This window comes from Ptychodera flava (genome assembly GCF_041260155.1).
Source record: "Ptychodera flava strain L36383 chromosome 3 unlocalized genomic scaffold, AS_Pfla_20210202 Scaffold_27__1_contigs__length_13241970_pilon, whole genome shotgun sequence".
NCBI classification, from domain to species: domain Eukaryota; kingdom Metazoa; phylum Hemichordata; class Enteropneusta; family Ptychoderidae; genus Ptychodera; species Ptychodera flava.
The window spans coordinates 214,062-238,255 of NW_027248281.1; the positions used below are offsets into that span (position 1 = coordinate 214,062).

The 24,194-nt window shown below is 38.4% G+C and overlaps 1 protein-coding gene across 2 annotated transcripts in view; it reads right to left on the reverse strand.

The window, feature by feature from the left end:
* LOC139126525 (retinoblastoma-binding protein 5-like) overlaps window positions 1-24,194 on the reverse strand; it is a 299,327-nt gene that overhangs the window by 125,195 nt on the left and 149,938 nt on the right. For both annotated transcript variants that reach the window (XM_070692577.1, XM_070692578.1), the window contains one exon: window positions 16,138-16,255. In XM_070692577.1, coding sequence (XP_070548678.1) covers window positions 16,138-16,255 — 118 coding nt within the window. The remainder of the gene's footprint in view (window positions 1-16,137; window positions 16,256-24,194) is intronic.

The window sequence follows — 24,194 nt, forward strand, 5'->3', positions numbered from 1 at the left end:
CTTTAACTCTTCTATGAACCGTTTATGTTTGGAATGCTTCAATGGAAAATCAAAGCAAAGAAAACGGAGTCAGTTTGATAAAATGAAGGGCTGTATTATGTTCATTTGTGTACATGTAAATTCCGAACACTTAAAGTGTGGAACTAGTGAAGTGATACTGGGTGTTGTTATCATATGACACAGATATACTAACATTACCAGGGGTACACTTACTAGACGAGTATTATTATAATATTGCATTATTGCACCAAAATCAATTCATTCCATCATTGCTAGAATCTGCATGCACGGACATAATTCATCCTGATCTGAATGTAATCAGCGGCACCGTGCTATGCGCGTCGATCGGAGGGATTAGACTCTTCGTAAATGTACAAAAGTCACAACCCCCTCCCCGTCTGGCATACCATTGAGATCGAATTCCCCACTACCAGGACTCGAAGTGCGATCAATATCCCCTGTTGCCCCGCACTCCCACGGTGGAAAACATTGAAAGGTGCATGACGTTCAAGTCTGAATCACATGATTCAGAGTCAGTCATCATCTGCATCTGTTACAGGTCTTGACGGAGAAATTTTCATCATTTATTCCAAATTTAAGTCGATCATAAGGACCGACATGTTGCTAAAAACTTTCGACCCGACGAGAAATCTGTCGGTCTCGGACCGTCGGACCGACGTTAATTTCGCACACTGGTACACACAATACATTGCATTCTTACAGGTTGATTACTAAGGAAATTCCAAATTGCAAGTTCAAATTAATCTTATACCCCAGCAATATCAAATGCTCCATCTCATAATGACTTTCACACATCTGACAGAAAACAACCCTACGATCAAGACTATCATGTTTTAAAGCAATCCAACAAATACTTTGATAGAAAATGATTTTTTGACAAAAAATGGGAAAAATTGCCTCTCAGTTGTGCGCAAGATGTATCACCAGCTTTTGTTCAAGCTCAGTTTAGTGTTGAATGAGTAAGCATAGCGTTCTGCGTTACAGTGCTCGCTTGTGACCAGATCCACTTTACACAGTTTCATTCAACGCATTGGAAACTGGAGTTTTAAGCTGGACTGTAACTCTGACAATTTAACTGTTCTCTCATTCCATATGCTTGATATTTCGCTTTTGTGGACCATGCTTTTGCAATTGACGGCTACCTTCAGTAGCCATGACATACTTCCTGCCGGCAGCTGGGAAGAAGACTGATGCATGCGCACTCCTCCGGACGGAATTAACGTAATCTACTTAAGCTCTTGAGATAGTCTTGACTAATCTGGAAACCGTTAAGACATAAGAAAAACACTGCACGCAAACTGGCCTACAATGTTAATTTTTGTTAAAATCGAACACATTTTCAAGTATGTTATGGTTTCAAACTTATTGTCCACTCAAAGGCTGTATTGGACGGATTCAAAATTTAACATAAAACAAAAAATACCGTCAATGACGCTGTACCTTCTCTAATGTGTGGCCAGGTCAGGTAATTGGTTGTTAGCATGGAGTTGTTGGTAAATAGTTAATGATGTAGGGGCATGAGGTGGGATATGGACCCAAAGAACCCAAAAGATGATTAAATACATCGATCAAAAAAATTCTAAGCTACAGTATAAACTGCCTAAAGATAGTTCAATGTGGAAAAAAGTTAAACAATTCAGAAATAAGAATTAACAGTCCAAAATAGTAATGACGCACTTCCTTACTGACCTGAGTGCATGTGAAATACACAACTTGGCATCTGTAAATTAAATGTATAACAAGTGATCATTTCCAGTCACTTTTAACTGTTTTTAATGGATTTTCCAAAAAGTCCTGTGGAAATGATGAAAAACGCTTATCTGGTCTTGTGTTTGTATAACCTCATGGCTGATAATTGTCATAGTATTGAAAACAAATTGAAAGTGAAGAAATTACTGTTTTTAATAGGCATATTTTCCTTGAAATACATGACCGTGTAAAGAATATATGCTAAAAGTGTTTAAGAGTAATTCCTTTTCAAAAAATAATTTAATTTGTGACCAAAGGATTTTTATTCTTTGAGTTTACAAATTCAAACATTGCAATTTGTTCAATCATCTTGTGCAGTGCAAAATTTATAAAATGACTGAAAAACAAAAAAATTGGCAGAATTACAGTCTTTGTGATGTAAAATTATGGGTTGACATCACGATAACTGTTAATCTGTTTGAAGTACTAATATACTATAATTTAAAAAAGAAAAATTCATGCAGAAACGGTAAAATATATTGTCAGCAATGTAGTGTTAATTTTGACTTTACATCAAAATATGCCTTTGCTGGATACCAAATATATAGGGCGAAATATCAGCCATGTTCAGCAAAATCCACACAACAGCATTGATCCTTTTTTAATTTGATTTGATTTGCTTATGTTATCCTTGTATGACAGTCAGTACAATATGGAACTTGAACACAACACAGTGAATAAGTATGCTGTAAATGAAATGGTGTGGCTGCATCCACATGCAGCAATAGGAGTGCCTTTGTCTCTCACCCCTCATTTCCAACCTGTCCCATCCCTGAAAAAATAGTTTGGTCTTATATTTATAATGTTAATAATTTCTGTATTTGTTAAAATGTGCGCATCTCAAAAACTTTTGATCATAAACATTTTCATTGTTTTTTATAGCTGACCAATCAGTTACCCTGTTTATTTTGAATATTTGCGCATTTTTCCTCAGTATTTGACATTTTCTGAATACCTTCTTATTCAGTTTGTCATTTTCTAAAAGTTTAAATGCTCCATTGTGTGGTCAAGCTTTCCACAAGCATCAAATGTGGTACTTCATATAGGAGGGTCTGCCTCTAGAGGGCGGGCATCATGAACACTCCTGTGTTTGTTGGTTAATTCCTCCACGTAAACTTCTGATTGCACTGTAAACACTGAACATGGCCGACGTCCGATTTTCCTGTCTAAAACTTTCACTCATTTTCGTTCATATGACTCTGAAACTCCAGGAAACGATTGGGAAGAAAGGATTATCTTGAAATATTGAGGTACTCGCCGATATTTTGCAAAATTTAATGAGAAAAAATGCAAGGAAAATGCCGACAGGCTTACACAATGACAGTTTTCAGACTCGGAGGCTAGGCATATGATCATCTCTGCAGATTATGCAACAGGCCCAGATCACGTGAGGCCATGAGGGGATATCCATGCAACTCAGTACCAAACACTAGTGCTCACAGAGTGAGCAAACACAAAGTGAGTACCCCTAACGTCAGCTCAGTAGTCTGTAATAGATTGTAGTCAACTAAGAAACCTTGGAGAAAGGCTTAACACTGTGGCTATGCCGCTAAGTCCCTTTTGATTTTTGTCATAGCTCAAAATCGTTCTCCCACACCTCAACCTGAGCCATGAACACCCCCACCAGTTTATGATATGACCCATCACAATGGCATGACGTCAACGGATCTTGACAGACGGAAGTCTTGACAGACGGAAATTCTTGACAGCAGCATATTGGTTTTCAACTCTAATACCCTCTCTGTCTATAAATAGACACGAGAAGGTAAAAATGACCAAAATCACTCAAGGATGGTGGGCCTACCCCTTAATTGAAATTGAAACATCGCAGCATCCCTTGTGTTAATCTAGAGTGTACAAAACTGTCATCAAATTTACCATCTTCGATGAGCCCACCACCTATGTTGATGGAACAGTCCATTTTTATTATATGATTGGATGGTTGCTCTGACAGTGTTTCTTCAAAGTATGTAATTCTGATTCGAAAATTAGCAATAATATGCATATACACAAAGACAGGACACACCAGATATGAACAGAAAATGCTCACATTTCATCATATGTTGCAGTCATGTGTAAATTTGAACCTTTGCCACATGTTTGCAACTTCATTGAAAGTATTATGATAAACATAATGAAAAATAATCACCGCTGATTAATTCTAAAAGATCATGAAGTATATAAAAATGTAATTAGCTAAAATAAAAATATTAAAGTTCTTTGACTGCTGTGGGACAGTCGTTGTATCACCACTTTATATAGCAAATGTAATTACCGTCGGCCAAGTCCTTCAAACCGTATATGCCGAGCTGTGAAAGCTCATTAGATATGCAAATTATAAATTAGCTGACATAAAAATGTAAAATGACTTTCGGTATTATTTTAACCTGCTATAATCATCATTGTACATAGCATGTTATGCCAACTTTGATCAAGTAAATCCCAGTATATATCCCCTGATAAGCAAAGTTCAGTGAATATGTAAATTAGGAATTGGCTTAAAGGCCAGGGACTTGATACCCGGGATCAAGTTAATCCCGTTCACCTTTGACATTCACGGGCGGGATCGAATGTTTATGTCTTTGTAAATTACGGTCACGATTAGTGTGCACAGGAGGTTGTAAACAGGCCAATGTGTTGACATGCAAACAACATATTATACGTAACTGAATATAACGGCGAGACCAGTACACTGAGCAGACTGAGAAACGTTTCATGAAGCGGCCCGCGATGCTTGTAGCAATAACAGGGGTACTTCAACAGTAATGACAAAGGTACAGCACGACGCCGCTGCAACTGAAGGCTTTATTACGTTCCGAATTAGGCCTACCCGGGGCCCGGGCGCGGGCTGCAACTGTACAATCGCTGCAGCTAAACGATAGCGTAGACGTCGTGCCATTGCCAAGATACTCTGCTATTACCGATCGTTTCGTCCACAGAACTACTAAAAGCCCTCTCACTAAAAAGATAATTACGGTTTGAAATAGTTGAATTAATCCGAAATTAACACCGTGGTGCATTAATCTATAAAAGATTATTAATAGAAATAATAAAATGTAACATCACCGATCATAAGAAACGTGGTGTTGAAGAACATATTTCTTTGAAGAGAAGACTGTAGCGACTATTTTCTGTAAGTATAATATAACTTTAGCAAACTTGCGAATCAAGCATCTGAAGAGTATCTTCAACACTTTTGGTTTTATTCTACTCTTTTATAAAATAAGTCAAATTTCGGGAAAGTATCTGTACATTTTCGATATCTGTGCAGCGCAAATGTGTAAACCAACACAGCATCCATCCATCCTATAGACAATAATCAGTTCGCGAGTGCATAAACCACCTCTCTCTCTCTCTCTCTCTCTCTCTCTCTCTCTCTCTCGTCTACCCATTTTATGTTATATTTTGCCGACATTTATTTAACGCTTCACGATCACCGCTCAATGTTAATGTCGATTTCGATTTACGAAATTTACCGGATAAACTCCGTAACTGGAGACATGTCACGACATGGAGCTAGTTATCACCATCGAAAGTCTGTAAACGTTTCTGCTCCCGAATGGACGTATTTAAATGCACAGGTGACTTCGTGCGTAAAATATTGAATGCAATATGAATTTCACAGTTGAGAAAGTCTATGACTTTCAAACTAGACGTAAAAACAACAATAAACATGGCGGATCAATGATATCGACTTATTTTTTCCTCGCGACCGCTGGTGAGAGACACTCGCAGAAATTTTCCAACCTGGTAAGTATTTAGCTTTGCCCCGTGTGCTGGGTTATGTACATGTAAACTAATAACAAAAGTTTAGCATTTTCTGTAAATCGATAAGCCTTTCGAACACGAAAGATTCGGATATCTGAACCTCAATAGTAACTACGCAGCTCGAAAGTTATCCTACGGCGGGACAGGAACATTGGTCAAAGCCGGATTTCGCATGGTAGCTATAGAAACACGCTGTTCATTCTTAGAAAGCATGCAATGTACTGCGTACTGCTGATACTCCCATGGTCCGTGAACTGTTGCCGTCCCTACACACCGTAGTGATTGAATCACAGGATTCAATCACGTGTGTCTTCAAATTTTGATACTGTAACATGAATTCTACCAATCATCAACCATGCACGGAACACATAAAATAAAACAATGGTCGCGGGTACGGGTTCAAGGACGTTCACGAAGAGACACCATCATTGTCGCAGAATTGTTTTGACTAGTTTTAGAAGAATATGGGCGATCTGTGTATGGTCGCACATCAAACCGACAAGTGTACGCTTTTAATAGATAAAAATATGATGTCCGAAATTTTTTTTTATTCAACTATATACTGAGTCATCGCCTTTGTTATCGCCTAAACATCCCCGTTTTTTTGTGTTTTTTTCGGAGAGACTGCAACATGAATATCCCCAAATCATAGAGTACGGCTGTTCATCCAATATATTTTTCACAGTTTCGCAAAACGTCTCGTCAGATATGTGCTTTGGCGAACGGACCAAGTTTTGTACGTTGGTCGAAAATAAATGACAATATAGGTTTGGATATTACATCTGTCATATTAGGACAGAGTATTGAAGATGAAATTACTTTCATCGATCGACAAAGAAGAGAAAGAAAGAATGAGTCAGTGAATATCGAATCATAGACGGGAGAATCGAGACAGTCCAATGTCTATGTTTACTCAATTGTGATCAAAAGTATTTCGATGAATTGACTAATGCAAACAGAAAGGAAATTATATTCAACTTGAAAAAAGTCACCGCTTTTCCTTGACATCGGATTCCATGGCAATGGAGCAACACACGATGTCGTTTAGGTCCTCAAAAATCTTTTAATACGGCAAGACGATAATAATAATACTTTTCACCATACGACAGCAAAATCTAAAAGAACTTGAATCTGAACTTTACATGACAGTTCTGTGGAAGAAACGATTGGAAATAGCGGCGTGTCGTGGTACGGCGTCTACGCAAGAAGGCGCTATGGCTTGAGTGACATACTAGCGGGCACAGGCGCTCGAGCTGGGTATTCTGCTAAATAGATCGCTTTTCGGCTCGGTCTATCGATCCCGTAGTCGACATGCCTGCACTGCAACCTAAATGAGTGTTTCGGTTGCAGTCGTGGGCATATCGACTACGGAATCGATAGATCGAGCCGAAAATCGATCTATTAGCATACTCCCAAGCTACATAGCGCCTGTGCTTGCGGGTCTGCACTGCGGTCGCTCCATCTAATTACAATGATGTGGCGTATCTAACATGTTGACATCGCAAACATTTACCGCTTCACACCTGTATCGTGTCCTTTTTTGAGTGACAGCTTGCAGACCTTTGTTACGGCCGCTTGCCACGCTAGTTGAAGACAAAGAGAAATACCTTTATCGATCAAAATCAGCCTTGTTTATGCTCAAATCATAAAATTTTATCGATACATTCAATCACTAGACATTCATACTTAGGTATAGGTGCATGGACGCCTAAATTTCTTCGCCTGTGACCATTTTGGCATGGTTTTTACGGAGCGATCGAGCGTGACGCCACCCAAGCCACGCTTTGCATGAACTAACTCTAACGGGGGCACTAGCTATTTATACCCGGCCCTGCCCTTTAAGTAAAAATGCTTAACTATTGTCAATAATGTTGTATCATGATATCTGCAATATATGTAGCAAGTTATGTCAACTTTGGTCAGGTCAATTCAGATGTATATCTCTAATTGGCAAAGTTCATTAAATATGCAAATTGGGAATGAATGACTTTCAATAATATTGTATTACAGTGTCTTAATGTACATTGCAAGTTTCATCAATTTTGATGAAGTCAATTCAGATAAATATCCCTAATTATGAAAATTCATTTAATATGCAAATTAGGAATTCGCTGATGTAAAAATGTCTTTTGACTTTCAATAACGTTATATCACAGTATCTTTGATGTATCAGTTTCAAGAATTTCAATAAAGCTAATTAGGGTTTCGAGACCATGGGTCCGAAACCCTCTAGTAATCGTTCTGTTTTTTATTATTATTAGGGTTTCGAGACCACGGGTCCGAAACCCTAATAGTCAACCCGAAACCCTAAGTCAAATAGTCCCATTTAGATATTGCCTATACCATTGAGATATTGCAACAGAAATCCTGAAATATGATTTCTTGGTCAGAAAAGGGAAGGAAAACATCGAGTGCACTGAGGTGTAAAGTAGTGAATGCTTATATCATAAGTGCTGGGAAAAAAAAAAACACATAAGAATTGCTTGTGGTAAAAACATTTGCACTGCCTATGGCAGCATGCCAGCAAAGAATACATGAGAATGAAGTTTCCAAAATTTTGCTCATTTCAACTGCATTGTGACAATTCCTTTTTTATTTCTGTCTGTTATGAGAATTTTTTTTCTCAAGCCATTACAGGCTTAATTTGTTTCTTTTATTTCACCTGGTGACAATTTTTTTTTTCTCAAAATCCTCCATACCCCCCAGAAATAAAATGGTTCTCCCCTAAGTGAGCCTCTGACCTATGGGCCTAGTGGATTAAATACTTCCTCAGTAGAACTGATATGCCTGCTGGTACCGGTGTTTATCGCCTACTGAGGCCATCATTCTTCACTCGACCAAAGGCGCCTTTCTTACCAAAAATACACAACAGCCGCAAAAGTGCATCACTGTCAACTTCATAACTATAGAAAATATTGAAATACACAGTAAAACGTTTACAACGTAAAAAATGTGCCAAGACCGAGAAACAAGATGGCGTCCGATTCGATTCTTCAACTCAGATTTTGTCCTACAGTTGTGCGCATGCGCAGACGGTAGCTTTAGCGAAAGTGTGTCGAAATCAAGTAAATATAAAATAAAAATAGATAAAAATATTGTTTAAAAATAATACAAGGCATGTATCACCAAATTTTGAACATTTCTGACGGCATTTCAACTATAAGAACACCCATGCCAAACATCACAATAACCAAATCAGTGGTTTTGAGGAAAACTTGAAAATAGTGGTTTTCACAGAAAAGCTAAAAAGTGACTTTAAAATGATTCAATCAAAAAAAGAAAAAAGACCGTTTGAGATACATGCCCAAGTGACCACCAGACCAAATTTCAGAAAAAGTTACTGAAGCGTTTCTGAGATTCCTGCGTCCACAGCATACGGCCCACTATGTTGGGCATATTGGGCCGCGCCATCACATTAGTACCTTGTGCCCACAGGGCACAAAGTACTAAAAATTACTGAAGTGGCGCATTGTTCCCACGGCACATGGCAGATTAAACCTAGAGCAGCATTAGTTGCATATAGCATGTTGTACAAACATGCAGCGTCAAATTTCCCAATACTTTTCTGAGATTTCTGGTAAGTGAGCCAGGGAAAGTGATGGCCATTAACCTCCCCAGGCGGACAGCAGCACTACAACAACAGACTGCTCTGGAGGGTCGTCTGATAAAATGGATCCTGCTGTGGCCTCCACGTCGAGCGATGTTTTGGGCAATGCCGATGTTGAAACGCGGGACAATACGGAAAGCGAAAAAACTCATCCAGAGAAGAGGTCTAAGATCGCTAGGCAGAAAATATACAGGGCAGATTGGGAGATTGAATTTACTTGGTTACGGGCCGAAAACATAAAAAGGCAAAAGTAACACCGTAATGTTTTGTAAACTGTGTGAAAAACAGGGCGAAAACAATGCTTTCACCAAAGGTTGTGGAGACCTACAAAAATCTGTCCTAAAACAACACGTGGACAGCCCCGGACATAGGAGAGCGATATATAGTGAAAGGAGTAGTCAGAATCTACTTCACTCTGCCGTTCAAGCCAGCAAAAGACAGACAGACGAAACTCGTAGAGCTATATTCCGCACAGTATATTTTTTATCCAAGCAGGAGTTGCCTAATGACGTTTATGGGGGACTTATTCGCTTACAGCAAGAAAACGGCTGCCAAGCTTTCACGTCAAAAGATTGTGCAATTCCAAAACACCACACAAACGTCAGTGAGATGCAGGCCGCAATCGCAGACACAATACGAGAGGATATAAAAGTCAAAATACAGGAAAGTCTGTATGTCGGAATGCTTGTAGATGAAACTGTGAACATCACTGTGTTCAAGAAATTGATTGTATTCTTCAGAGTGTTGAATAAGAACGGAAAAGCTGAAACTATTTTTGGAGGAAATTACACAGTGCAGAGTGGTGATGCCGAGACAATATTTAATAAGATTGAAGAAGTTATGAAAGAAAAAGGCATTGAAGCGAGGCGGTTGGTAGGCCTAAGCTCTGACGGCGCGAGCGTGATGATGGGACGACTCAGCGGCGTTGGCGTGCATTTGAAGCAGACATCTCCTTTCTGTATTCACATACATTTTGTCGCTCACCGTATAGCACTAGCAGCCTCAGGTGCAGCTAAACAAACTGACAAAGTTCGGGACACTGGGATACGGCAAACGGTATATTTCATTTCTTTCAACATTCGGCAGCGCGATATGGTTGATTATGCGAACTTACTGAAGCCATGTCTGACGACGATTTTACAAGTCTCAAGGAGCCGTGTACAGTACGATGGCTTTCCTTGTCACGATGTGTTTCTAGTTTAGACAAAACCTGGAATATTTTATGTCTGGAACTTGGAGAAGAATCGGCCCGAAAAAACACCAAAGCTGAAGGCCTGCAGCGAATAATTCAAACATTTTCATTTGTTGCGACGATGAAAATGCTCCAGGATGCATTGCCCATTGTTGACAGACTCAATCTCATATTTCAGCGAGAGGACGTCAACTTGTCAACTATTCATCCTATGGTCGAATCCACCGTAAGAGAGCTTAAACGACTTCGAGACACAGAATTTAGCGGTGACAGCGAAAGGGAATTCATTGGAAATTTTGGTGCTGCGGCGAAGACGTATTTAGGAATTTCGCTAAGTTACTCCACGCAGGTAAATATCAATGCTCATGTGACAACACGGGTCCAGTTCATTCAACATCTCATTGATAATTTACGCGGTCGCTTTCCCGATGAAGACCTGTCTTTATTGGCAAGCTTCAACGCAGTATTGAATGCCAGCAAATATCCCAGAGTCGACAGATTGCTTGATGAACATGGCGTTGAATCCTTACAAGTATTGACCCATTTTTTTGGCAACGAGCATGCCGGCGATCCGCTCATCGATGTTGATTCTTTGCGTCAGAACTTCCGGCAAATGAAGTTTACCTTACGAGGGCACGGACACCCAAACTTTGATGAAACCTGCAGGTTACTAATAACAGAATACCGTGACGTGTACCCAGCGTTTGCATCACTGGCTTCAGCTGCAGCTGTTCCGGTAACTAGTGTGCCATGTGAGCATGGGTTTTCAACTCAAAACCAAATAAAAAACTCACGACGATCTCGTCTGAATGAAAAACACGTTGATGACCTCATGCTGATATCAATGCATGGTGGCAGTACAGAGCATTTCAACTTTGAACGAGCAATCGCCTTGTATCGTGAAAAGAAAGATCGCCGCAAATTTTAAATGAACACGGAAACACTTCAGCCAACGTGAGTGACTATAGCCTATACAGTGTACTTTATTTTGTTACAGTATGTATTGGAGATAAACTATTTTTTACGTTACGCATGAAATTTTACTTCTACGCATTTTCAATGGCATGATGCGTGCAATGTACGCAGAGTAAAAAAATCTAGCGCGATCACTGGAAATATCAAAAGGGAGTAAAATGAAGGAAGAAACTTCAGCAGACTGTCACGTTAGTATTGAGGTGATCGCCAGACTGAAGCAATATACTTTCGCAACTGACATGTATATTGTGGGTACTGCATGCTGTGTATGCCTGGTCATGACTACGTGAATACTCCATAAGACATTGTTAAATACGGCTAGACATACTTCTGCCTTTTTCTTATCATGTCTAAGAAACAATTATGAGACTAAGAACTTCATCCCCTAGAAATCTGATTCACTCCCGGGTATAGGTTTCAACCAAGGCTTCGTCCATGCAAAAATGTTCTGCAGCTCAGAGTCTGCATGGCAGGGCTTTGTGTTACCGGCTACAGGCCTCCAGTAGTGATGCATATTCAGTGGAATCAGTCTTGTGGTTTCAGCTGTACCGGCGAACACAAATTGCGCAGATAAAGATAGACTTGCTCCAAGTCTGTGGGCATATAGGGCCTAGGTATCAAAACTGAAGGACTAAACATCACCAGACCAACGCACTAATGGCAGGTTGTTGCGTAGTCGTGGGATGAACGCCTTGCTTGACCAGCTACAGTAACTCAACTGCCGAGCTGCCGAGGAAAGCCAGGCGACATGGATCAAGCCTAAGATAAAGGTTCAAATGATGTGTTCCTGTTTGTGGCATGACTTTTATGGTATTCACAGCAATTAGTGATCAAGGCTGATTTCCTATAAGAGGCATTTTTTTTGTTTAGCAGTCTTTGACTTTGGGCAAACCACTATCAGTCAGCGCAGCAAATGCTGCAAAAACTGCCATGCAATGCGAGTAACCAGAAGACAATGGTGAGTGCTGCTATTTGAATTCGCGGTCATTGCCATCCATGTACTCACTTGTGGTTCGAAATACCGTTCAACTGTAACAAATAATTACATGAGGCACAGAGAAATCCCTCGTTCAATAACATTCGCACAGATTTTGTGTGTCAAGAGGTAACCAATGATCGATAGTACTCGGCGGTATTTCCGGACATAGCCCCCTAATTAGTAAAGTTCATTAAATATTCAAATTAGCAATTAATTTGAATGATACTGATAAATGTCTTCATTCAAATGTTAGAAGCAATGTCAGCTCAACATCCATACAAAGTTTCAAGAAATTTGATGAATAATTTCCTGATATATCAGCCTAATTACGAAAATTCATTAAATATGCAAATGAGCAATTAATTGACATGGTACAACTACATATCAATGAATGCCATTGTGATGTCAAAGGATCAACATCTGTGCCACGTTTCATCAAATTTGATACAGCATTTCTAGACATGTTACACTAATTACAAAAATTCATCAAATATGCAAATTAGCAATTAATTGATGCAATACTGACTGTGTGCTATCAGAGCTGTGTGTGACAAATATCTTTACAAAGTTTCATCAAATTTAGTGCAGTCGCTTTAGAAATAGAGCTCTTTCTAAAAAGTAATTGTCAATGACATAGTCCCCCTTTTTTCAATGAAACGACTGTCACATGGCCATATAGGGTCGGATCTCAAAACAATTTGACGTGCATATGACTGACATAAGGAATAATCCTTGTACCAAGATTAAATGAAATTGCCCCAGGCGTCTCTGAAATATCTGCGTGAACGGACGGACGGACGGACACACGCATGCACGGACATGACCAAACCTATAAGTCCCCCCGGACTATCAACTCGACTACAGTGGAGTTGCCAATCGGAAGGTTGCGCTTGGCTTTCAAGCCAACGCTTTGTACCAATGTTCCCCCTTGCACATTACTATTTCGAACATTTTTTTTGCGCGGTGTTTAATTGAAGTTTAAATATTTTATCAGCAATTTTATGGCCAACTCTTCTTTCATCTTGAGTTGAAATTCACCGCTCTGCTAATCTCACCACTGCATAAATAGAACCAGCTAAATGAAAAGAAAACTGAGGCCTGGAGGTATAAGTTAACGTAGACTGGCCCCAAGTCACTCAGCTTTTCTCGGCAGCAGTTTCGTGGCTGGTCAACGTCACAGTGTTTACCCCACCATCTGCGCAACAGCCTACCTCTAACGCGAGTCTTGCTAAAGTTTACTACTTTTATTTATTCAGTTATTATATGGTCTCTGACTTATAAATGTACCGATCGTTGTCTAGTCAATCATTGATGGGCCGTCGTCTTTTATGTGCTGAACACGTACCTTTCGACATAATCATAGAAGTTCCACCGTGCATTAATACAAAATCATTGCTAGTATTTTCTGAGTATATGTTGGCCTTGCATGAAGTCAACCTCATATTGCGAAGAATTGCTACAGTTTCCGCACTTCAAGAAGTTCTAGTGGTTTGTTTCTGCAATGTGTGCAGTTATTGACAAACAACTTTCCACAGTAACCATTTCTGAACATTCGTAATCTGATATCCAAGTGTGCTTTGACGTAGTGGAGTATATTTTGAAGAAGGAAAGAAAAGGCAACCCATGAACAACATTTATTTCCATTGGTTTTGAAAAGTACACGCAGCAGATCAGCAAACTTGCTCTTTTGAATCTGCATTCTACATTGTGTGGATGGACTTGAAAAACTCACTGATAATATAAAAGTCTTGCGTTGCGTTGCCGTGTACCATGAAGCTTGATGTTTGTGTAGTTGTGTAAGCAGCCTGCATTATTCTAGTAATTCAAATTTCTGCCATGCCCCAGCTGAGAACGATTTTTTTGTGTTGTCAACCCTGGGTACTCACAGCATGATGCGAGTATCGACTAGGGCGTCGCGTCGGGACGAGCAGGCCGGTAATCAGATGATTCTTACACTACGGAAGGTAGACTTTCGTTTTGATCAAACAAGGGAGATATATACAGACTGTTTCGGTGTTTGATAGTTACAGTACCTGAGCTGTATAAGCCTGCTGACAGTGTACGTGTGATTGTAATTAGTTTTGATTTTTTTTTCAATCAAATTCTCAGTATGAATACATGTATGAATACGTCAAAAATGTTCCTGTTATCGTGAACATTTCTTTGGGATATCAACAATGTTAATTTGCAACATTTTGGGTATTGGTTTTATCATTTTCGTCGGGAAGTGGCCGGTACGTATTCAGATGACGACGATAGATAGATATGCCGAGCATTTGTGCACGTGAAATGTTTTCATATTGTCAACAAATTGACCGGAAACACTGCTAACGTGAGTATCGCCATTTACCGACGCAGTGTTGCTGTTCATAATGTAGCTGAAAACACTTTATCCGATCGCCCAGTACTGAAGTTTTTGGTCAAGTACACTGTAATCATCGATTTTCACACCATTTCACACAGATTCAATGCTAAAATCAGTAATCAAAGTTTGATCAGAAGATCGGATGTCCAAAATCTGTTTACACAAACATACAACGCCAATAATTCAGCTGCCACTTTAGACAAAACATTACGCTCAAGGAAATTTCTTACTTGCATAAAATGCCAAGTGATGATAACTTTTCATGACACTTTTACCAGAATATATCTTCCAAATAAAAGTTGAGCAGTAGCAGCTAAACTTTGGTAAACATTTTCCACAACAATCGAACGCAAATTTTGAACACACGTCACACTGTAGTATAGTTTACAGCACATTTTTATACATAAGATTATAAACAGCTCTCATCTACATTTATTGATACACCAGGCCTTTATTCGCAATAAAATGGCTCTTCATAATAAAATAGAAGAAGACAATTAAAGAGACTTTGTCGCTCACACATGTACCACCGCACCAGACTCTTCGAGAGTTAAAATCCAAGATGGCGGATGTCGCTGAATCTAGCAGGCTGTTAGGCTGTCACCGTTAGTGACTGCTGTCAACCACAAGGTTTTGCTCCCTTTTGAACTAGCCAACGTGTATGCCTTCCCCTCTACTGTCTATGATTGAAACAGAATTTCAGAATTCAGAGATAACAGTACGTTACATACATTTCCGAGTACGAAGAAAAATGCAAGAAATGCTTCCAGGTACCCGCCTTTGCCAAGATCGCTATGGTGAAAACTTGTGGCTGTGATTGTAAACTCAGAGGGCGAGGCAAAAGTAAACCTTCACAAAAGGTCTGTGCGGCAACCAACTTTGGGTCTTTAACAGCTCCTCACTTGACGCAATACCGCATGTTCTTTTGTTGTACTTGTCGCAACTACTGCGGCAACTATTGTCCAATTACTGCAGTTACCGCAAACGAGGACAAAGAAAATCACCAGCTAATAAAAGAGGTGTTACCGCGAAGTTACCACACCAGCAGTTATCGCAACTGCGCGGCAAAAGCTACAAGTTATGTGATTCTGGTACTGTATACTGGATTATTGGATATTCAAACACAAATTGAGATAAGGGTTTATTTTGTGTTGCATTCTCTTGTGACAGGTTTAAACAAGGTTAGTTCAATCAAGTCAATTTAATACTCCATATGAAACATTTTCTTGCAAAAAGTGTTCATGTGGAGGCCATATTAAATCATACTATATCACTTACATACATATCTGTGTATGATATTGACACAAGTTTCACCAAAACTATTAAGAATTTCTAAACTCTGATTCTGGGTAGATGCATACAAACTTTAAATATGCTGTACTGGCTCTCTGCCAAACTCATAATAACATTTCTGGGAAAGAAAATACTCAGTTGTGCTTTTCACAAATGGTCTTGACACCAAAGTAGATTTAGAGACTAACCAATTGGATCTTCAATAGATTTGTCTTCATCTTCAATGTCAAATTCACTTTCTTTTTCTTCATACTCCACATTTTCATCCAACTCTTTAAAGTCAGGGGCAAATGCACTCCAATTTTCCTGTAAGAAAATTAAATATTAGTAAGAGCAAGGGATCATGCTGCCTGATGACATCAAGCAAAAATAGCATCAATGACACTTTACCCACATTTGGTTACATGTGGCAAGCCAGAATGCATGTATACATGTTATTACATGCCTCGTATATCGAACGTCGCGTGCTCCATAGGATTCAATGGTAACTCGCCGATGATGTAGCGGGCCGCATAGTCATCACTGGACTGAAAGTGAACCGGAACTATTTTCAACTTGAAAACTTTTGGAATTAAAAGTATTGAAATTTCATGTTTTGCACAGAAAATCCGGTTTTTGGGAAATTTCGCATAAAAATATTGATAAACCGCATAACAGTAGTTTAAATATATCAATGCGCCATTCGATGATGAAAATCGTTCTATTTTTAACTGTTTTTCGTCTAAAATGAAAATAAAGCATTTGACTATAATTTGCCAATAAACGTAAATATTTTTGGTGCAAACTGAGAAAGAGAGGCATGTAATAAAAACATTATAGCCCAAACAAGGGACTATGTACCCTCGAGGCAGGAGACCATTTGCCCTCCTTACGTCGGGCAAATGGTCACCTACCCTCGGGCACATAGTCCCATGTTTGGGCTATAATATATAATATTTAACCCTTTGCAGCCCAGCTCATTTGCATAACAATGTACAGTGGAGACCAGAACTCCCCACTCAAAAATTAAAATATTCTGTAATCATTAACAGTGTATTGTTTATTCCAAATTTGTAAAAAAGTGGCTCAAAACTGACTACAGCAACCTGAAATTATTTTAAAGCTTATAAAATTTCCTTTCCAATGATATATTGCTTATGGGGAATTCAAGAAAATTTCTTGACACTTTTCCTCATCAAATGAAGCTGGCAGCTGATTTATTGCGCAGTTTTACACTTTCCTTTTCAGGTAAGAAGTCCCAGATGAAATAAAAAAAAAAAAAAACACATAATCTAAGTGTTTCTTCTTTTTTTACATGATGTTATTTTGAAAATCAATGTTTTTCTAATTTTGCAATTGTTGTAGCATCATAGAGACGAGAATTTGCCGTACATATTATTATATATCATCAACCAGCTTGTGCAAATTTCATTGCACATTGAGGAAATGTTTGCATCATTTTTAAACGTATTATAAAGTAAAAGTAATATCGAACACAAAATTATCAAATTTACACCAAAATAAAAGTATTTATTTATAAAGTGTCTTTAATTCAAAAAAATGAGGGTACGATAGTTCTCTTTTTGGCGCCTGTACCGTGTACGTCCGCCTTTCTTTCCAATAAATTCTGGGGATCGAAGCTCAGACAGTATCCGCTAAGGGGACAAGTAAGCATCTAAACTTTGAAATACTATTTGACTGGCTTGGCTTGCATGTACTGCATCATATGGCCTTTGAATTTTATTATAGCCTAATCAATCGACAGCTGGCGAAATGACCGTAATTTGCGGGAAAAGAAAATTTAACGTCTGAGATCAAGATGAGGTCGAACTTTGAACGTACGATCATGCACGGTTGAGGTCACCGGCGGGCACATCGAGTTCATTATCATTGACATGAAAATACTTCTGATATCGGTTCTTTGGCATTACTTTTGCGATCCCCGGTACTTGTAATCTGTCGTCTGTTGACCAGTAGTCGTTTACATCTGGCATGGTGTGAATTTCGATCAAAATATTTTGCTATGAACGCCCGCATTTCATCAACCTTCGTCTCATACCAGTACTGGTTTACGTCGGCGCCGGGCCATCGACACAGAGTCGCGTAGTGGTTGATTTGATTTCATCAACAACTTGTTGACGGAAAGGCGGCGGAATTAACAGAAAAAATAATCTAACAGCTGAGCTCCGATGCCTAAACTATGATAAGAAACAGATTCAGCGACCAGAAAATTCAGAAGATCGAAATTTTGTACCACGAGGCGACCCTGTGAGATCTCACACTATTTATCGGGCGCTTCCGGTTATAGTTTGCATGCAGCGTGTACTTGCCGTAGCGCTGCATCAATCTCACCTACGTCAATGTCACTCACTGTTTCTACGTTTTGAAAACGGAATCAACAGAAAAAATAATCTACCGGATGAGCTCCGACACCTAAACGATGCTAAGGGCCAGATTCAGCGACCAGAAAATTCGGAAGATCGAAATTTTATACCATGGGACGACGATGGACTCACAAGATGGATCTCACGCAAGATATCGGGCGCTTCCGGTTACAGTTTGAAGTCCTAAAACTGGAGTATTTGCCGTAGCGCTGCATCGATCTCGCCAACGTCTATGTCACTCACTGTGTCTACGTCTGAAAAGCCTTCGAATTCCTCCTTTTCGTCATTGTCAAGGAAAATTCTCATGATTTAGGTATTCGAGCGACCGACATCCGCGATTTTTCAGTGAGGGTTGACGCTACGGCAGGACGTAAACAAAAATTTAAAATTCAAACTTAGCGACGCGTCTGAGAAAACATCGATCGATTTTGTGCAAAAACTTTTAATGGCAACCTGTATATTTATGAGCTGGAAAATGTAGCCTAACATTTGCTTAGTACGTCATCAGAAAATGATGATACGTTCATCACGGAAAACCGTTACGTTTCCCGCATTTTCAAATCGACCCGGAAGTCTGGAATGTTCGGGCGCTTTCGGGCGCTTTGGCCACACCCCCATAGGGCGTTTGAGGGCGCTCTGAACTGCAAAGGGTTAATAGCTTCTGTGTACCTTAGCTTGTGATATTCCTAGTCAAGCGCATTTGAACAAATTTTGATACACCATCCATTGACGTATGGAATGGTTGGCAAATTGCAACTGTTGATCACAAACACTTACACAATACCATGCAACCTAGTACATCATAACTAGTGATAAAATCAGCCATACCAAACTAAAGGTGTCCCTTATAAAATTACCAGATATGAACTGAAAATATTCATGTGTTTCATTATATATTGCAGTTTTGTGTACATTTAAACTTTTGCCACATGTTTGAAAGTGTTCATGATCAACTTCATAAACAATGTTCACCACATAATCATCAGATATGCAAATTATAAATTACCTGACATGGAAATGCGAAATGACTTTCAATATTGTTTTACCTGGTATAACAAATGTACATAGCATGTTTCACCAAATTTGATCATGTAAAATCCGGTATATATCCCTAATTAGGAAAATTCATCAAATACGTAAATTAGGAATTGGCTGAAAAAATGCTACAAGATTTTGAATACTGTTATCATAGTGTCGTTAATGAACATAGCAAGTTTCATCGTCTATGGTTGCGTCAATCAAGATATATATCTTTAATTAAGATATTTCATTAAATATGCAAATTAGGAATTTGCTGATGTAAAAATGTTCAACGACTTTCAATCGTGTTATACCATATTATCTTCAATGTACATAGCAAGTTTCATCAACTTTGGTCCAGTAAATTCAGATGAATATCCCTAATTAGAGAAATTTATTAAATATGCCAATTTGGAATTGGCGAGAGTAAAAATGCTTAATGACTTTGAAGATTGTTGCATCATAGTATCTTCAATGTAAGTAGCAAGTTTCATTCACTTTGGTTGAGTCACTCAAGATATATATCTCTAATTATAAAGGTTCATTATATAAGCAACTTAGGAATTGCCTGAAATAAAAATGCTTATTAACTTCCAATAATATTATATCACAGTGTCTTCAATGTACTGGTACATAGTAAGTTTCGTCAACTTTTGTCAAGTCAATTCAGATTAAAATATCCCTAATTAGGAAAGTTTATTAAATATGCAAATTAGGAATTGCCTGAAGTAAAAATGCTTAATAACTTTCAATAATGTTATATCACAGTATCTTCAATGTACATAGCAAGTTTCGTCAACTTTGGTCGAGTCAATTCAGATAAATATCCCTAATTAGGAAAGTTTATTAAATATGCAAATTAGGAGTTATTTTTAATGTCATCCCTCAATACCTTTCACAGCTGATATATAATAATAATAATAATTTTTATTTTTCTATACCGTAAATCCATAAAATGCTCTAAACGGCTCACAAATGTAAAAAATAAACAAACCTTTGAAACTAAAAAACATGCAGACACAGGAAAATGTATAAAATCTTAAAAAGACAATTAATTAAAAGCTTTGCGGAAAAGATGCGTTTTTAGACGTTTCTTAAAATAATCGATGGTATTGCACATTCTAATATCAGCCGGTAAATCGTTCCATAAACGCGGAGCGACATGGCTGAAGGCCCGTTTGTATATGAATGAAGACCTCGTAAACAGAACCTCAAGCAAGCCCGAATCTGAAGAACGTAGACGGCGCGTATTACTCTTGGGTGTTAAAAGGTCAATGATATAGATAGGCGCAAGACCATGAAGTGCCTTAAAAACCAGTAATAAGACTGAATTCAATTCTACGCTCGATTGGGAGCCAGTGAAGTGATCTTAAAACAGGAGATATGTGATCATACTTGCGGCAGCCAGACAATAGGCGAGCCGCGCTATTTTGCACTAGCTGTAATTTCCGTAGTAAACATAAGGGAAGCCCAAGAAACAATACATTGCAATAGTCCAACTTAGAAAAAATGAAAGCATGAATGAGCATTTCAAGTGACAAACGTGGGAGAAATTTACAGATGCAAGCTATATTCCGTAAATGGAAGTATGCACTCCTGCATGTGGATGTCACATACCGCTCCATCGTCAATTGGCTATCGAGAAGAACACCAAGATTTTTGACAACTGGCGCCGAATTCACAAGGGAGCCGCCTATTGCAACATCCACAGGCCCGAGACGGGAGAGGGAATGCCTCGTTCCAAAGCAGATGACCTCCGTCTTACTGTCATTCATCTTCAAACGGTGACTCAACATCCAATACTGCACACCCCTGATACAATCAGAAATCTGAGCAATGGCGGGTGCAGAGTCATCAACCTCAAACGAGATGTAAATCCCCATATCATCCGCATACAATTGATGTGAAACACCGCGATCAGTGAGCAATTCAGCTAATGATGATGTGTATAATGTAAAACATAGGGCCAAAGTCCCTGAAGCTACTATAGACATAGATACAAAATTAAGTATTTCCTGACTGTATGAAATTATCTCACTAAGGTCATCCTAGGGACATGTAAACCAAATATCAAAGCTGTCTGACCAGCGGTTTTGAAAAAACAAGCGACTCAACAGTTGACAGAGCTCTGCTGTGTTATGTAGAGAATAACCTTTTGTGACACATATATTGATGAAGGTGGATATCTTTGATAGCTCATTTCAGGATGGCCTGACCAAAAATGGAAAAAAATTCCGTAAAAATACAGATTTGCATATTTCATCAGACTATATTAGTCTATAATAGCAAATAAACGAGAGTTAATTACATTCTAATTAAAGTAAACAAGACTTGCTTAAATCAAGATTTACGTCATAAAAAAACAGCATATCTGTCAGGTTATAAAGAATCTTGAGTTGGTTATCTTTTAATATCAGTATTTTCATCCTATTAACCAAGCACAATTTAACTTTCAAATTAACATTGTAAGTAAGTTCTGTTGAATAAGTTTAGACTGTACGTACTCAGAGAAAACAGACTGAAGAGACAAATGTTTGAAACTTAAGAAGTTCAAGGTCATCAAAAGCATTATAAGGAATCATGTTACACTTTCATTGCACTGTTTACACAGCTTGCATAATTGCTATAAATAGCACATGAGGAATCTTACAGCCCAGCTTTACCATAAAAACCCTATCACTTTGACCACTCTTTTAATTGACCACTCTATTTTTTTCCTCAAAAAGTTATCTTATTTTATCCTTACCAAGTCAACCATAAATGGAAATTAGAACTTTCTCTATCTCTATTTATTTGACCACCCTATCATGACAAACTATTATGAGCAATTTCATTTAGATGACATAAATGGTGGTTCAGAATATATCAAAGTTGGGATTCAGGAAAGTTGCCTTTACATGTTTTGATCCTCAATTCACTATGAACTGTCAAAAAAAGTTGAACTTTCTGATAATTCTACACTAAAATTATTTTGGCTTTGATGATTTCCTAATTAATTCAATTATTTAAAATCATATTAATTATTTTTTTCTGGGTGAATTGATAGGGTTTATACAGTACAAGAATTACATACAATGTAAGTCAAACTTTGACCAAAAATGACAAAAAAAATTCCTTAAAAATACGCATTTGCATATTTCATCACAATTTGCACAAATCTAAGTTGGGTTATCCCTAGGGACCTGTATACCAAATAACAAAGCTGTCTGACCAGCGGTTATGAAGAAGAAGATTTTTTACCAAAAACACCTTTTTTGGCATTAATTTGCCTATTTTCAACAATATCAAAAAATTAAAAAAAACAGTTTCTCAAAATCATATTTTTCATCTACACAACAAATATCAAATCAGTAAGTACTGCGGTTCTCAAGATATTTGAGTGGACGGACGCCTCACAAACGGACATACATACATACATACATACATACATACATACATACATACAGACTGACGCCGGACGCCGGACGGATACCCATCCCAATAGCTTCTATAGACTATAGTCTATAGTAGCTAATAAAATGGGACCGAGTACACTTCCCTGGGGAACCCCACATTCCAATTTTTTGGAAATATATGTTGATGTGATCAACATTTGTAGCAAATCTCATCAAATTGTTAGCAGTTGTTCTCAATGTATATCTGTTTTTTTGCAAGCCACACCCAGCAAAAACTAATCACTTCTTGCCATTTGCTAACTGAATCTATGTACCAGATTTGATTCTGATTTGAACAGCTGTTTTTGAGATATCGGACCAACAGACAGACAGACAGATAGACAGACATCGCTGTGACATAAGCTCACATGTGTGAACACGTGAGCTAAAAATGCATAAAATTAATGTACACACTATTTGGACTCTCTATGGTCTATGGTTGCACTATTGAAGGCTAAGGTAAGATGAATTAATGGGCATTCTTCAGAGCTTCCACTGTTAACCCTTTGAACCCTGCTTGGACAAAAATGTCCGCATGATGTCATAGGGTACCAGGAGGTCAAGGTGCAAAGGGTTAATGATGCTGCCACACCCACATGATAGTACCAAGCTACCACCGAGTTACACAAGCATTGCAGTGTCACAGACAAATTGGGAAATTTCCAAACACAAACATATATACCAAGAAGCCTGAAGCATCAGATATGTACATCTGGTTTAAAGCCATTCTAACCGAATTTCAAAGCATCAAACCAGGGATTTGTATAGAAGCCATTACTTGACTTACACAGACAAACAATTCCATATATACAATATGAGCATGGAATGAAACAAAATCCTTTCAAACCAAATTTCAAAGCATTTTTTTCACTCAAAATTACCATGTTCACATCCACAGTTATGAGAGTTGGTGATTAATAAACATAGGGCCAAAGTCCCTGAAGCTACTATAGACATGGATACAAAATTAAGTATTTCCTGACTGTATGAAATTATCTCACTAAAGTCATCCTAGGGACATGTAAACCAAATATTAAAGCTGTCTGACCAGCTGTTTTAAAAAAAACAAGCGACTCAACAGTTGACAGAGCTATGCAGTGTTATGTAGAGAATAACCTTTTGTGACACATGTGTTGATAAAGAAGGTGGATATCTTTGATAGCTCATTTCAGGATGGCCTGACCAAAAATGGAAAACAAGCGACCTAGCAGCCGATATAGCTCCACTGTGTTTATGTAGAGAATAACTATTTTTGATACATGTTGATGAAGAAGGTGGAAATCTTTGATAGCTCAATGCAGTGGCCAGAAAAAAGTGGCTAAAATAGCTGCAAAAATACACAATTGAAAATTTCATCATACTTTGAATATATCACATCAGATCATCCCTAAGAACATGTCAACCAAAGCTATCTGATGAGTAGTTTTT